General features: G+C 40.9%; 1 protein-coding gene across 2 annotated transcripts in view; it reads left to right on the plus strand.

The window, feature by feature from the left end:
- C10H1orf21 (chromosome 10 C1orf21 homolog) overlaps positions 1-16,698 on the plus strand; it is a 129,579-nt gene that overhangs the window by 48,353 nt on the left and 64,528 nt on the right. For both annotated transcript variants that reach the window (XM_075038681.1, XM_075038682.1), the window contains exon 2: positions 2,919-3,124. In XM_075038681.1, coding sequence (XP_074894782.1) covers positions 3,031-3,124 — 94 coding nt within the window. In that variant the 5' untranslated portion in view covers positions 2,919-3,030. The remainder of the gene's footprint in view (positions 1-2,918; positions 3,125-16,698) is intronic.

Below are 16,698 nucleotides of genomic sequence, written 5' to 3' on the forward strand. Positions count from 1 at the left end.
TCCAAAGAGCTTTATCCTTCTGCATTCACGTTTTGTGTCTTTGCTCCTGATTGCTTCTACAGCTCACCAACCCTGGGTGACAGGACCATCAACCTCCTGGGTACTAATCAACGATTAAGTATTTTGCAATTTGTTTTGCTGCACGTTGGCTGTGTATAAGGCTTCACAAAAAATCCCCTCGCCAAAACCAGCTCACTGCTATGTTATGAAATACATTTGGTTTTTATTACTAAGCAGCTGTTTCCCTTTTGTAAATGGTCCCTGCTGAGAGACAGAAAAAGAAAGAGGAAAAGTAGTTGAAAATGGCAACAGCGTAATTCCTTCAACAGGTACTTCTGTGAGTGCAGTTTGGCTGTTCTGTGACAGAGATGCTGGGTTTGCAGTGTGCGGTGATTTTCCCCCATGTACAGTGTGTTAGCAGTCCCACCTACATACCTCCTTGTCTTTTCTGGGGTTACATCGAGTCTCCCCTTGCTCTTTGCCCCATAGCCAGCCACATCTTTTTCCCTGGGATAATGTAACTGGTTATATTTTAAATAAGAAATCAAAGTTACTGTTTTCAGGCTCTGCTTATCTTGAGGATCCTGCTTTTATCTGAAATCTGAAACAGGGACTCTGTGGCAAAAAACTTGATCATTTTTACCCCCTCATTTGTTTCAGTTGGTCTATTAAAGCTATTGTCTTTAAGCAAATTTGCATCCTCTAAGAAAATTACTCCACATTTAATTTCCAGTCCAGTTAGCAGTTCCCCTTCCCAGTCTGCTCTTTCTCCTCCATCTCGCATACCTCTGTGTGTCTTGACCTACCTCCTGAGCAAGCACAGTGTGGCTGATGATTGAAATCCTTATGGACCCTCATTTCCCACCCCAACAGTGAGATGAAGACCTGTTACCTTAATGCAGGCTGTCATGCTCTTTGGACACATGTGAGGATAAATTGTAATTGTCAGCTGTGACCCTCACTGCATTGCAAAAGAACAACTTATATAGTTTACATAAAATGAGTGTATCGGTATTTATGACACATGGCAAGTGTAATTAGGATGGCCTGCTCTGGATGCTGATTGCTCAGATGTGCACAGAGGGATCTTGAGAGCTATTTGTTTCTTAGCAGGGCTTATAGCTTTGTCCATACATCTGACAAGCAGATGTATTAAAATGGTTTGAAGAATAGCCTTGGCAATTGCTTGAGGAAGCAGAAAGCTTCCCTAGCATGACACTGACTTCTGCTGCAAAACCTAGGTTTTCTTTTTAAAAAAAAAAAAAAAAAAAGTATGTAACCACATAGAGTTAAAATAATAGCTCAAGGGGGATCTGCTCACTCCCTTCCACTAGCAGCATGAACGCTTGGTTTAAAATCCTGGGTTTTTGTGTGAGTAGCTAGCTGTGGCTAAGGGAGAAGAGAAGGATTGGGTAGTTAGAAATTTACACTCAAGTGTGTGTATATAGGGGGAAGGGAAAAAGGAGAAAACATGTTGGGGAATATACTGAGCATAAAGAAAAATGCACATACAGGTGTGACTGGGAGAGTTAGCTGCTTAGAACAGGGATTGAGCATACATATGTTGTGCGCTTTGAGTGGAATGCCCTCGTTAAGTGGAGAAAAGCACTTTTCTGTGCAGAGCAAGATGGAAGGTGGAAGCTGATCTGTGAGTAGATGTGAGAGGTGGTTCTGCATCCAGAGTCCTTCCTCTTGCATGGTAAAAGTTGTTCTTCAGGGAAACTGCGGCTGCAATAGCAGAAGCAGAATCCCTCTTGGCCTCGCTGGCCACATCCTCGTTTCTGTGACTTTGGGGATGGGCAGGGAAATCCCTCCAAGGGTGGCTGTGGAGGCCCCATAACCACGTCCTGATGTGTCATGGTGCTGCCTCAGCACAGGCAGACGTGCTGTTCGTGCCGAGTGCTCAGGGAAATAAAACTCAGATTTTCTTTGGGGTTACACCTTTCTGGTAGGATGGATACTGCTATATCCTAAGTAAGAGCACCCGTCTGCTGTTGTAGATAAAATTCTTGTGGTCGGCATGGAGTAAAATGAATAACATCCTTTTAAAGTAAATACCCAGAAGTAAAGAGTTAAGAAATTGTGTATATGATCTTATGCTATAGCTGAGCTAAACAACTCAGTAAAAAGGGGTGGTTTTCATTTTCCTCTAGCTCTTCTCCCCTTCCAAAAGATTTGGCTGGTGGAAAGGCAAGCCAGGTCATTCACCCAGCTTTGAAGTTGGTTTTGTTTGAGTGTGGAACCGTTTAGTCATTAAACAGTTAATGTTTTTAATTTTTTTTTTTTTTTACATAAAATATTGCAGTTATAAATTAGCTTTTTCTTCCCCCCTTTGTTTTACATGACATCTGGATTGTTTAGGGAGTGTTATTCTATCTTAAGATGGGTATAGTTGCCTTTTTGAGCAGTGGAGGTTTAATGGATCCAGTAGAGTAACGAACACATAGTAAAAAGATAATAAAGCTGGCTATCCTCTTTCACATCTATTAACATAAGATCTTGAATTGATTCAGGGGGATTATTTTGTCTGAACACTTGCAATTAGCAGCTCTTAATCATTTAAACACTTTGTAAGAAATCTGGCTTGACAGGTAGATTGGTAAAAGGAACAGGAGGAGCAGATATTGCCAGTTTCTTGTCTTCTTTCCAAAAAAACCCATGTTCTGTGGGAATAGCCAGGTGGGTGGGAAACATCTGTGTGTACCTATATCATACTCTACCTATATCATATCATACTGTAGCTATATCAGCTGTTTACTGAGTATGGTTTTAAACACCTAAGATGATGGAGACAGTCTGTGCTCTTGTACTCCTCTTCACAAACCCCATTTTTTTATTTCTTGTAGCTCTACATTTAGAGGTTACCTTTTGTCAATATATGTGGTTAAATACTTTTCTCTCTCTTTTGCTGTCTTTAGGTAGAAGTGACTTGACAACCACACGGGAACGGGGATTATTTTTAACACAATGAGCGTGCGTCTCTAGACATGATTTGTAGTTTGGTCCAGCTGGAGCTGTCTGAATGAAGCTATGGGCTGTGCCTCCGCCAAGCATGTTTCTACTGTTCAAAACGAAGAGGAAACTCAGAAGGGGAAAAACTATCAGAACGGAGATGTGTTTGGTGGTAAGTGTTGCAGGATTTCATCTTTCTCCAACATCATGAATGTTCTGGAAGGTATATTTGAGAGCCTTAGCCTTTCACAGAACATAAAGGAAAATGCATGTTAAAATAAATCATGATGATAGTGCAGTTAGCCCCTCCATGGGGCAGTACCATGACAGCTGAAACAGAGGTTGGGGTGAAATCCTTAGTGGAAAATTAACATTCTAAGTGATGTACAGTACTGCACTGTCTTTAACTCCATGCATCCGGGAATAGTTCAAAGACAACAAGTTGCACACCCCCTCATATTTATACATGTGTCTCCATTATATATTTGTCATTAGGTACCAAAACAGTTGAGTCATTTCCTAAAAATAAAAATCCATTCAGTAAGAAAAATAATTCCTCAATGCTGTTTTCCTGTAAAGCAATAAAACATTAGTTCTGAAATCCTATAGCAAACAGGGTTTGAAGGTACAATGAAACTAGAAATAACCTTCTGTGAGGGATTCAGTGGTACTGGGAAGCTCTGAATGTGGGATGAAAACATCTGTTTCACTGTGTGGGACAACTGGTGTACAATCCAGGTCTTGTCACAGATACTTGTGCATCAGGAAAGGTAAAGTGATATGAGATAAAATCCCTAGTTAGCTTCATGATCCCCCCCCCCCCCCCCGATTCTGTTAGTATATTCTAAGTGGTTTTTAGATAATAATCTAAATCATAATTAAGTTTTTAAAATGTCAAGAATTATCTGGAAGACTGTTCAGAAATGAAATTTCTAGATCTGCCCAGATACCTATCTGAAAGTTAAGTCAGCTGTGAATAAGCTGACTTGGTACTGTTATTCTTAAAATAGGTGCATTACTACTGAGTATGCCAAACTTCTGTGGTGGTTTTTATAGCAGTTGTTTGTGTAATACTGGGAATGACACATCTAGCATTAAAAAATATCTCCCTTTAATTTCAAAAGCAATGATATTTTACTTTCTCAGCCTTTCTGAGGGCTAGCTTGCTCTCGCTGTGGATTCCAAAGTAAGAATACCTAGATGGGTAATCTGAAGAGAAAGTAGTTGTTCAGCAAACTTCAGGACTAAATGATGGGTTATTTTCCTGTGCATGCTCCTTCACTAATGCTAGAGATACTGGTTTTGGAATTGTGAGTTCAGTATGTTGCTCTTATTTAAAACAGGCTTTAAGTGCTGTCATGAACAAAAAGCCCTATTAGTTTCTCAAAGGAAACTGAGTTTATATTTTAGCTGATATTTAGCGAGGGAGCAATTTTTGGCAATATGTGTGTCTCAGTTTTGGGGGGGGATTGTTGGTTTTTTTGTTTTGTTTTGTTTAACTGCATGCTGCAGGCCAAAGACCATAACTTTAATGACAAGAAACCTAAAGTAACTTCTGGAGGCAGAGGATCAAGAAGACTGAAGGAATTTTAAAGGGCACCCACTTTATAGAGCTGGACTGGTGTGAACAGTATCATTTAGCTATTCTGGAATCCATCCGAGTGCTGTTAATTGTCCCCTATTTTATAGAAACCTATCAATGTCAGGAATAATACCTGCTGTTAACCATTTTGTGTCACATACTTTAGGTATGCAGTTTGTCATTGCCAAAGATCCAGTTCCATGACTGATCCTTTTTTAGCAGAGTTGGAGCCTGTGACTTAAACAACTTGCTGAATGGTAACCAGAATGAGCACAGAAACCACATTTTTCCCTTGCTGCTGAGGGACAGCCTCTAGATCAGGAATTAGGTGTATGAGAAAGGTGAGCTGGAGTGTACCTGGCTTTACTGCTGTCCTTTTGGGACCTATAAATGATCAAGAGGATGCTTAGAAGCAGGAAGCCTCATGCTTCATATGTACAGTGCTGTGCGTAGTTCCTGAACACAATTTGTTAATACAAAAAAGAGAGGCAAGAAAATTACACCTTAATATCATATTTGTCATCCTTCTTAACAATCTTCTGGACTTGCCAAATGCCTGGAGCTCTTTCATAGGAGACTGAATCCTATTCCTGCTTCCCGTGCTTCCATGTTGGAAATCATAGTGGCAATTACATTGTTTGTTATGAGTTAGACCTGAAAGCTCAGAGTGTTCTTCCCACTTCGTTTTCTATTAAACTTCCATGTTGTTAGTCCCAAATTAATTCCATGTAACATGTTCTGCAGAGTTATTCCTTAAGTCATCAAGGAGGAAGTCAGTACCGTATCAGAGGCCTGCCATCATCAACTCCCTGCAAGGAGAGAGCGTAGCTGAGCTCAGCTAGAATGACAAATCTTAGCAGAGTAAGTTCCCAGAGATACCACAGAGGAGGATCCACAGAGTCAACAAAGGTTAAAAAGCATTGCAGCACTTCCATCATGCGTTTGCCTGTCCAGTTCCACGTGCCAAGAACTGCCGAATGTTTCCTTCCTTATTTCTGGGAAGGGACAGAAGTGTCTCATTCAGCTAGTAGCCAAGAGCAGAGTATCTCTGCAGCCTGTAGGGATTGAAAATTAGCTGCAGAATGACTAGGCAGAGCAAGACCAAGGTGAGTGGCAGGGAAATCAGATCATTTGTGAGGAGCAAGAAGGTAATGGAAAGGGAATTAGAGGCAGTCTGTAAGAAAAGTAGTTTTGGGGAAGGAAGCAGCAAAGTAAAAGAAACAGAGACGACAAGTGGGGTTGAAAGGTGGCTGATGTAGTGATAGCGTCAACAACATCCTGAGAATATTAGTATGCATATATTGTGATGTTCATAGATGATGAACACTTGTAGTGTTCGCATCTGGGGACTAATCTGACAAAGTGCCTGTGCAGAAGTAGCAGGTATGAGCTTCATAGTTGTAGTAGCCCAGATTGCCTCAGATGTTTCGCAAGTGGAGGAATTCCTGAAGGACTTCGAACAGCAATGACAGAATTAGAGGAAAATGCCTCAGTGCTGGTGCTGCCTTCCCTGGGCAGCTGGTGTGATCTGAAAGGTGTGCCTTACTGTATATTGCCCCTTGCTGTTTGCCTAACACCTGAGATGAAAATGGTGTGCTTCTTTCTTCCTTGAACATCGTGCCCAGACAAGTTGCAGGCAGAAAGAGTCAATAGTAAGGATTATACTTCCTATCTTGCTTTTGTATTAATATTAAATAGGTCATTTTGAGTGAGGAGAGGTATGAAAATACTTTGGTTCTAGCCAACTTTGCTCTTACCTATGCCTTAGGCTGCTGGGTTTTTTTGCCACTTAAGGATTTTTGTAGTGCGTGGTTGTAAGCATTAGCCACATAGCTGAAAAACCTTCACCTTCCCACATACCACTCTTTTTCCACAAATAAGTGCACTGGCAACAAGGCAGTTGTTCATGTTATTTTTTTTGTGAGCTCTGTCTTCGGTGCTCAAGAGCTTTCCCACTTTCCTCCACTGCTGTAATTGCAGCTCCACAAGTAGCAAGTGGAGTTACTGAGGAATGAACTAGACGGTCATTGAGACCATTGCACTTGTTTTCCAGCTGGACAATAAGAACTGCCAATGCCAGCCTACAGTGATGAAGATGCTGGGGCTACTCTCTACCATCTCTGCTGTCAAGGTTGAATAACAGTGGAAGTTTCAGAGGGCAGAGAAGAAGGGGGTTAGTCATAGCCTGGTGTTATAAGGTTCCATCTTGTAACTGATGGAAAAGAACTATAACTATAATGAGAGTGTTTGATGGGGGAGAAGAGAAGACCTCTCTGGTTGTCGTTAAACATGGACTCTTGCTGTATGTGTAGTGGAGGCAGGGAAACATCCTTAGTTGTCCGAACTGAAGAAGAAATTGAGGTCTCAGAACTGTGTAAATGGTGGTGTCTCCAAGCTTCTCATTTGGGGTAAGCTCATGGTACAGGACATCATGAGAAAAGGAAGGATGGGAAGGACCTAAGCAATTCCTGTACAGCTCTTTGTGCCTTGGATAACAATTCTCTGTTCATGTTGCAGAAGTTGCCAGAACAGCATTGTTATTGCATTGCCAACTTTGATTTCCATTGCTATGAACACACTTCTAGTCCTTCAGCACTTTTTCCTCTTCCTTCCAGGGGAGAAGCACGCAAAGAAGCAATGCAGGGGTTAGGAGTGCCAACATGGCTACAGCTTTGCCCTCTGCTTTTTTGTTGTCACTCAACTCGTGTACCACAAGCCTTATACTTGTTTTGCAGTCCTCCCTCCAAGCCCTCAGAAGGTGGCCTGTCTAGAAGACCACTTAACATTTCCAAAGCATTCTTCGGGGGTTGTGATGTGGCTTAGGGTTATTGACCCTTCTTTGGAAGAAAAGGAGATAATTTCCAGGTATAGAGTGTTTGGATATTTTTTTTTCTAATCAGTAGTTTTTGTTCAGCTATAGATGTCACTTTGAATCCAGAGACTATTTTCTGAACTGCTCATAGTGCTGCAGTTCTGCTTCTGTTCTTCCTTAGAGCCTCTAGATGCTTTTTCCTTCTTGCCTGGTGATGGCTGGTTGAAGCCAAGTCTGTTGACTATTTGAGAGATCATTGCTTCTGTGAGGATTTTTTTTTTTTTTTTTTTTTAACTTTCAAAAGTCACTGCAGGTTAAGATTCTGCTCCAGTGCCTTATTTTCTCCCAAGCTATTAACCTTTTTTTCAGTTGAGCGGTCACATTGAGCCAGGTGTTCACTGTAAATTTGAATTTCTAGTTTTTAAAACCGAGAAATCCACCATGAAACCCATGAATTCTCTAAGAACAAATTCTGACTGAAAGCAAAACATAAAACTTTGCATCTTATCCCAAACTGTAGAAGGCATGCTGCATGGTGCTGTAATACATATTTAAATAATTGAGTTAGCAAGCCTATCAAAGGAGATGTTCTAGAGGAGATTGAATATAATAACATTATTATGTCTTGTTGGCCTCTAATGACATTAAAATCCCTCTAATAAGGATAGTAATAATACATCTTAATTTGTTCATCATTCCACTTCAAAGCTGATTTCCAGGGCAATACATAAGACCTATAATAATGTAAATAGCAGTGAAGAGCAAAATGCCGTGATAGAGCCTTGAGTGTTGTTGATTTCAGCATGTGTTTTGATGATATAATGTCTCTTGTAGATTAATTTTGTTTGTGCCTTTTTTAGAAAATCATGGGATGTTCATTTGGGGAGGAGGTTATTGATGTAATTTTTTTAATGTGATTTGTTGTGGGGGAAAAAAACCATTTTAGAATCTGTTTATTAATCTGAGAGGCTAATCCAGGTGTTTATATGGAGTTCTTGGGTGCTTTGCGAAAGTGAGAGTAAACGTGGCAGGTAAGAATATTCTGGCAAATTGGGAATATCCATGCTGCAATTGCCGGATAGGATTTCTGTTATCAACCGCAACTCCAATTGCTAAACCAGCCTAAATAAAGCTGAACGCAAAGCACAATAGTTTATAAACCAGTTTATCTCAGAGCAGCTGGGAGAATGCTAGAAAAGGATATCTTCAGCATTGAGGTATTGTAATGATACTGAAAAACTGGTTGCTTCACAAGCTCTAGTGTAGTCATCTTCACAACTTTCCTGGTTTGTATTACAGACCCACCCTTGTTTTAGAGATGGACAACATGGAGAAGGTGTGTGAGGGACCTGATGTCAGATCACTTGCAGACGTGCATGCCCTTATCTCTGCTCTGCTCTTCCTCACTTGTTTTTTTTCAGCAGTTTTCTCCTGGGTTGATATTTCTTCCCAAATCTTTTGAAAATGCCATAGTCCAAAAGCCAAGCAAGAAAGTTAGAGTATTTAATGACGGCAAGTATTGACCTGTCCTGTATGGTGGCAGTTGTTCTGCAGTATCAGGAAAACAACAACCCATCTCATAGGGAGGACTCCCTTCTCTCACCAAAATTGAGGAGTTCAGCTTAGCCACCCAGAACAAGTACGCTGCTCTGTAGGTGCCATATCTGAACTGGAAGGAGGTAGCTTTATTTGGCTTCTTGTTCACCAATACCACCATTTAAAAACCCCAAATCTTTACCAACTCATCATGAGTTTTCTCATTTTGGTGTTTTCTTTCTTCCTATATGTTTTATGGTTTTGTCTCACTTCTGCTAACCCTTGCCTTGTGACAGTCAATTATTTCCTTCCTTGTGTCTGCTGTGCCTCATCCATGTGGGTATCTCAGTCTGCTGCCCAAGGCAGCAGAGCTCTGACTTATTTTGATGTATGCTGTGTGCATTTGAAGTAAGTGCCTAAAGATGCTAAAATAATTGAAACTTTTAAAACATGCCCACTGTATACAGAAAGAGAATAGCAAGGGGAATTTTGGACTATGACTTACCTTTCCTAAATATGCATTGTCACCTCCAAAAATATTGTGCCCAAACCTTGTAGAGATTGGTTTGTTTTGAAGGCTCTTTCCTTAATAGGCAGGCCTAGAAGTATCATCTTATTCAAAACTTCAGTCTCAGGTTGTTGCTCAGGACACTTCAAAATATCTTTGGGCCTGGCAAGCCTGTTCAGATGTCCTTAATTAATATGAGATAACTTCCTAAACCTGCCTTGTTCCTGTGCACAAAATTCTGCACATCATCTTCTGGCCATTTGAAGTTCTGAAGTTGTGAAGTTTTCAGATGAAACTTGGAAGTGGGAAGAATATATTAGAAGTGTTTTCAGTACATAACACCTTCCTGTTACCTCTCCCTTTCCCCCAGCTGTCAGAAAAAACCCTCTAAAATTGAGAAGGAGAAATTCTTTCTTCTGAAAGGCAACATGGCCGTCCTTACTGAACTGAAACTATCTGGAAAGCCGTAGCTTAAGGAATATAACTTCTGTCACGTTGACCATGAACGCATGCTGTGCTCAGAAGGTCTTGCTGCACTAGGCTTCACACAAACACACAGCTCACTTTGCCTGGCAGCATTTATTTTATTGACTATTGGTCAGCTGGTTAGCACTCAAATAGTAATTGCTCCAGCTCATTTGGCTGTCCTGACATGCTTCTGCAATGTCAGATCTTACTCATTTTAGGGACAGTAGTGATTATGCATAAAGGGACCACCAGCACCATGCAGTGTCCTAATACCATACTGGATATTTTGAGACAATAATGTTTTTTAAAGACATTTTCAAACATGAACAAATATCTCCGGTACAACCACAGGCACTCATTCCATGCAGTGCTTAATCTGAGCTCCATGGAATTGAGTGGCATGTAGGCACCTGGTCTGAGGGGTGCAAAACTTTAAATCACAGTGAGTTTCAAAGGAGGAGATTTTCATTGCTTAAATTCAAATTCTGGCTGATCTCCTGAAAGGGTAGCTTTCAAGTTGTTCATGATTTCAGCAGCTAATGCTACAAAGTAGATCTTGCTTCAATGCCTGAAAGCTTAAGAAAAGCAGATGAGTGCATTGCAGTGTAGGGCTGAAGTATGCGAGCATCTTCCAGAATTATACTGGACTCTGTTTTTCCTCACTTTTTTATTCAGTTGAAATTATATTTTTTTTAGTTTAACATCATCTTTGTTTTTATGCACCCTGTTCCAACCCAATCTGGTGATAGCCTGCTTTCTTATCTAAGGAAACATGGGTCAGTACTAAACATGTGTTTCAGGAAGTAAGCAAGAAGAATAGAACCAAAACATCCTTTGGTGTTATGTTCATGTGGGAAATGTAATAAAATTGTGTTTGTTATCTAGGTTTATGGTGTATTTGTGTAACTCTGAGAACAACCTTAGTAAGTCAATAATTTACTATTTTACTCCCATACGGAAGCAACAGGGTTTAAAAAAACAAACCAAACCAAAACCAAATCCTACCCTCAGGTTATGTCTGGAGACATGTTAGTGATGAACGTGTGTAAAGAAAGTGTTTTCCACATGAATTCAAACTCTGTATTTTTACCTTTTGTGAGTAAAAGTGGCTCACCTTTATAGCTCTCTCAGAAAAGGTAATGCTTTTGCAGTGTAAGGAAGAAGCTGTTCTGGGCTATGGGTTTGCTCAAAGAGTGGTAGGAAGACAAGCTCTTTATTCCACCCCAGTAAGTAAATATAGAAATACATAAAGAATATAAAACGAGCCTTTTGTGGGAGGTGTAACGGGCCAGCATCTCTCCCGGAGCAGGAGCAGGGTTGTCCCACGAGTGCACATAAGCTGGGAGCTGAGGGTGACCCCAGCGCCCACAGTGCCCTCACTGATGGGGTACAGTCCCACGGGGCCTGAACATGGTCCAGCGCCCGGTGCTGGTGACAGGGTCCGTCGGCAGTCCAAGGCATGGTGATAAACCAGGTCCAGGGTCTTTCCAGGGAATGCAGTGAGGAGCAGCAGGTGACAAGGCTGGGGGCAGGGCTGGGGACAAGCTAGAGCTTGCTGGAGGGGTCCATCCAGGAGACGAGGTACCTACCATGTGTGTTTGAGGTCTCTCGACCAGAGGCAGGACTAGAGACAGGCGGACCTGCTCTGGCAAGGACTGAAGGCCCAAGCCTCTGCCAAAACAGAGCTCCTGGATCCATGGGCAGAAGATGCAAGTGGGGGTTTCGTGAGGCTGGTCGTGGTCTCTTAGTGCACTCAGGGCCCTGACAGCATCTATCTATTAATCATGAGCTTTATGTAATGACTGTGATTGAACTAGCTCTCCCTTCTCCTACTCCTCCCCCTTTTGTTTTTACTTGCAAGTGGAGCAGTGCTGGTCTGGTGGTCCTTAGGGATGAGATCCAAGTCAGTGGAAAGGTGCCTGTAGGCTCCAGGAAGATCCCTTACCACTTTTAACAAGATTGGTTTTCAACATCTAGTTTCACTGATCCAGCAGTGAAGAAAACTAGTTCAGAAGTGATGGTAGAGTAGCTCTTTAAATACCTGGGTGTTGGAAAATTGCTTAGTTGTAAATTGTTTCAGGGCAGTAGAGCAACAGTGGTTGAAGGCGTTCCTCCGTCAGGTGTAGTAATCCCTGTGCAATGCAACTCTAGTGATAGCGGTGGAATTCCCATTCAGGGAGAGTTAAAGAGCTTGTCCCCACCCTGCAGTGCTGTATACACTATGATGAATAGCTGTTTTGATAGCACTCTGGAGTCTATCAGGACTGGGCACGACTGAGCTAGCAATTATCTGAACATGGATAAAGACTTATTATACTTCCCTGTTGCTATCTTCATCTCTCACGCAGCAGTTGCCACCTCTCTCATACCATGGACCTTATAGTTACAGAAGCTTTTTGTTCATTTTAAGTCAAAATACAGAAAAGGAGAAGAAAATGCTGACCCTTGGAAGCTCATCACATCCACCACTGGAGAGCTGTGCTAGGTAGCAGATCTACTGAGCAGATGAACAGAAACAAATGGCTTGTCCTTACATGCTGGAGGACTGTTCTCAGTCATTGGCAGAGTAAGGTTTTGCATTGCTGCGCCCTCAGCTACATTGCTCCTGCTTTGGGGAGGCATTGCATTTATATCAATTGAGGGGATGATTTGCCAGATAAAGCCTTCCCGTTCTTAGTCATGACTTCTCCTGGCAGGAAGCAAAAAATTAGCAATAAAGAAAAATAGTGCATATTTGGAGTTCTGTTTCCTATTATTTTAGTTCTTTAATTTGAAAAAAAATCAGAAAGACCCTAAATGAGATTACTTTCCCAAATGGATAGCAGATCTTTGCCATATAAATGTTGCTGAGGTTCTCCTACCTGTAAGCAGAGAACAAGTGACTAAATGTAACAAAACAAATTCTTATTTTTTGTTGCTGCTTTTTGAGATTGTTCTATCCAGTGACTAAGCTGGTATAGTACTGTATGGCCCTTAACTTAAAAAATAATCCCTGTAGCTTTTGTTTGCTATCTAGCCAGGAGTTGCAAAGCACCTTTCTTCTTTGCAGCTCTTTTACCTTAGTATACAGTTCGATATCAAACATTTAACTTAAGCATTTAACTTAGCTTTGGAATGGTTGAAAATGTGTGTGGGTAATTTTGCAATAGGAAAACTAAAGAAAGAGAAGATGACTCCTGCATATTTTTTTTCTGAGACCATAATTTTATAAATTTTTCTCTTGTGTGGGAATGAATTTGAAATTGCTTGACACCTTGAAGAGAGTTGGACTTAAAGCAGAGCAGGTGTCCATAAATTAACTAGATAGCCTTCAGACTCTATAGTTAACCTTCTTCTGGCGGTTAATCGTCTTGCAATGTTTACAACCCTTTGCCATGGTATTAGGTGAGGGAATTATTCCACAAAGTCATTCTACTTAGTGTAAGTGCACTGTATTTATACAGACGTTCTCTGGTACAGCTACTCTGTTATCTGCTTTACAGCGATGCCTGGGTTTCCAGCCTGGTGTCTGCTGGGTTTGACATGATACGCACGCAATCAGACTCGGCACCTTTAGTGGGGATTTGTAGTATAAAGAAAGAAGGTGAACCAACGTGGAGAAACAGTTGTTATCCCCATTTTGGAGGGAGAAATTAATCACAGACAGGTCATAACTTCCCTGCTTCTTAGTTTAACGTAAGCTTTCACCTTTTGAAATCTGCCTGTCAGTGTCAGAGCACCTGAAGGAGATGTACCAGATGATGGGGGGCTCTGAGGGCACCCCCAAGTCTCTGCAAGCAGTTGATATGTGGAGAGAGTTAACGTAGTTTTATTCTGGGGAATGACCCTTCCCACAAGCTGTTTAGCTTCATGAAGAGTATAGTCAAAGTTGAATACAAATAAAGTGCATGAGGTATGCATTTCACAATTGCATTAGTGTACTATAAATAGGGACATACATCTGCCTTTGGTATTTGCTAGAAAGAAGCCAGGATGTATTTTCTGGCAGCCTTGGTGCTGGAGGAAATCCGTTTATTTTATGGTACAGACAAACTTTTTTTTTTTTACTTAATCTTTTAAAGACAGAATCCTTGGCATTCATTGCCTACCTCTAGGTGCAAAAGAGGAGAAATCATGGTAAAAATGCCACATTCTTTCAATTACTGCAGTGTTCCCTTTGTCATTTTCCAAGTCTTGTATTACTTGGCCACAAAGTAAAAAAACCAACTAAACAAACAAAAAAACCCAACCCCAAAGACTGAAATTTGGCCATGAAATCCTCAGTCTGGGGGATAATTCTCTGATTCCCCAGGTAAGCCTTGTGAAGCTGCATGGATGCATATTCATTTCAGCAGCACAAGGCTGTAATTTTATAGTAGGAGTGTCTACTGGTAGAAATACCTGTCAAATACAAGGAAAAGATACCTGACTGGTAAGTATTTGTGTACCCTCACATGCACAGCCAAAGATGCCTTTCTTTATAGGTTAGTTGCTGTGAAACTTCAGTTTCTAAAAAGCTGCCGAAATGCTTCGTTGTCCTATGTGCTTGGACTACAGCGCATCATCCGTGCGCTAATGTAGGAGGCATTTTTCCATTGGGTACTTCTCCAAAACACTGAGACATAATGGGTATTTTAAATAAATCCTATAACACAGCAGTCACATGTTGTCCTGGTCCGAGGCCCAAGACTGACAGTGTTCTGTCTTGAGCTTGCACCCCCCAAAATTGGAAAATTTGGAAATGTTGAGATTGCTGCCTCATGGACTTATAAAAAACAAAGCCTGGCTTCTGCTGAGTAGGTGTAATTGTGCCCTGCCACACACCTTTTCTTCTTATCTGTATGAGGGGGGGGCTTTGGCAAAAAGGATCAGGTTTAGGGTGCTCTTAAATTATATATTTCCTTTCTGTTCTTGTAACATGAGTGTTGCAAGGGGCTGTTCAGGCGATAGAGGCACAAAGCACTACGTGTTCTCCAATACTGGGAAATAGCATGAAGTCTCCTTTGTCTCAGGATTTATGGTTTCAGGAATGATCTTGGTCTATTCAAAGGGAAAAAAGGGGGTGTAGGGTTTTTTTTCATGAAAGTGTCCTAAATTGTTTTAATGGTTGTATTTATTAAAATTACATACATTTTATTCCCTGTACTTTGTCATCAAGTATATATCGAATTTGTAACTGTAGGAACTGGGTGGATCTTGACATCTTCTTAGGCTGTAAGTGCTCGTTAATATAAGTGCTCTAAGCACACATTTCTTATTTTGATTTTTTTTAATTTTTTTTTAGCCATTATTAAAAACTTCCTTTTCTCACATATTTTGCTTTCTTTTTAAAAGTGTTGCCCAAAGGAAAGGGGAGGAGGCATGGAAAGTCACTAGCTTTTAAAAAATTTTTTCTTTTCTTTTCTACCCAGTCATCTTTGCACTTCCAGCATATCCTAAATGTGCGTGTTCATGTATTATTTGCACGGAGTGGTTTTGATGTGGTTGCAAGACAGCAGGCAGCAAATGGGGACGAGTACTTCTAGTCTCATAAACAGGTTATGTTCGTGATGACAGCAGGGACAAGGGAAAAGATTGTTAATGATACGAGATGGCATGGAAGAGCACTGACTACATGCTGCAGAGAATTGGGGAGTTAATTTGTGGCTTGGCATATATGGTGAGATGGAGATATTAAACCAGACATCTCCTGTGAGTGGACAGGGCTGTGAGCCAGGCAATCCCTTGCTACCCGTTGTTGCTCTGGTTCCAGGAATTTCTTAGGGTGTTCTCATCGTTACTGTTGATTGCTTGAACGATATGCCTCCATTGGTGCATGTGGGTGGTAGGTGTTTGCTTTCAGGGCTTTAGATAAAGCTTTTGCAACATGGATGCTGCTCAGGGAAGTAGGCATCTTTCAGAGATAAGAAATTAACTCTGAACATTGTAACCAGAGTAAAATATTAATCTTTCCTATAGGCTAATTTTGTAGCTCTTCAGATGGCCTGTAAGTAAAGTAATATAATTAACTTTTGTATCTTTTGCATCTGGAAGTGTGTGCTGTATTTTATAAATCAAGTTTTCATTAGTCCACCCCTCCCCTCTTCATTTACAGAACTACTAGCAATGAGGGGACATTTGTGATTATCATGAATCTCCAGTACGTTACTGGTCCTGGATAATTATTTTGTCCCTTTCATAATGCAATTAATAAAAATGAAATAGCTGTTGATTTACAAATATTCTTTGAGGTACATGAGCAGTGAAAATTTGATAGACTAATATTAATAGAAGAAAGGTACTATGCCAGAAAGGTTGTGAAAATCCATTTCGAGTCAGACGTTGCAGGGCACCAATCTCATTTAATATTGAGACCGATTGAGAATGGCATTAATTCTTAAGTAAAGAGGAATCGGCTTTTTTATTGATAAGGAAACTGAAGACACCTTGTCATGTATTTGCAATAATAGGAATTTGGGGGGCGTGGAGTGATAATGACTCTTTTTCTTTCGGGGAACTCTTGGGGCAGCTCAGTTCAGGTGAGCTTTTGGTGTCTAGAGCCGTTGGTCAATATGTTAGTGGGGCTGTAAGGAACAGGACCTTCATTGCTGTACAAGGGATGCTCACAGTAATGGTCAGTTAGGTATTTTTTCTGGAATCTGAAGAGTCCCGGAACAGGTTCTGTGCTAAAATAATAAATGTTTTGCAGTGGAGTACGTAGACAGATGCCAGCTGGGTGAGAGTCAGCAGAGATTGGGAGTTTCATTAATGATGTTGAAAAACCTGAAAAGAATTAAATATTTAGTGCTTAGTGGTGGGTTTTTTTCCCCCTTTCTAAGGGAGAATTTAAAAATGGAGCAGTAAAATGGAGTTGAAGTAGCT

Source organism: Buteo buteo, chromosome 10, assembly GCF_964188355.1.
Source record: "Buteo buteo chromosome 10, bButBut1.hap1.1, whole genome shotgun sequence".
In the NCBI taxonomy this organism is placed as follows: Eukaryota; Metazoa; Chordata; class Aves; order Accipitriformes; family Accipitridae; genus Buteo; species Buteo buteo.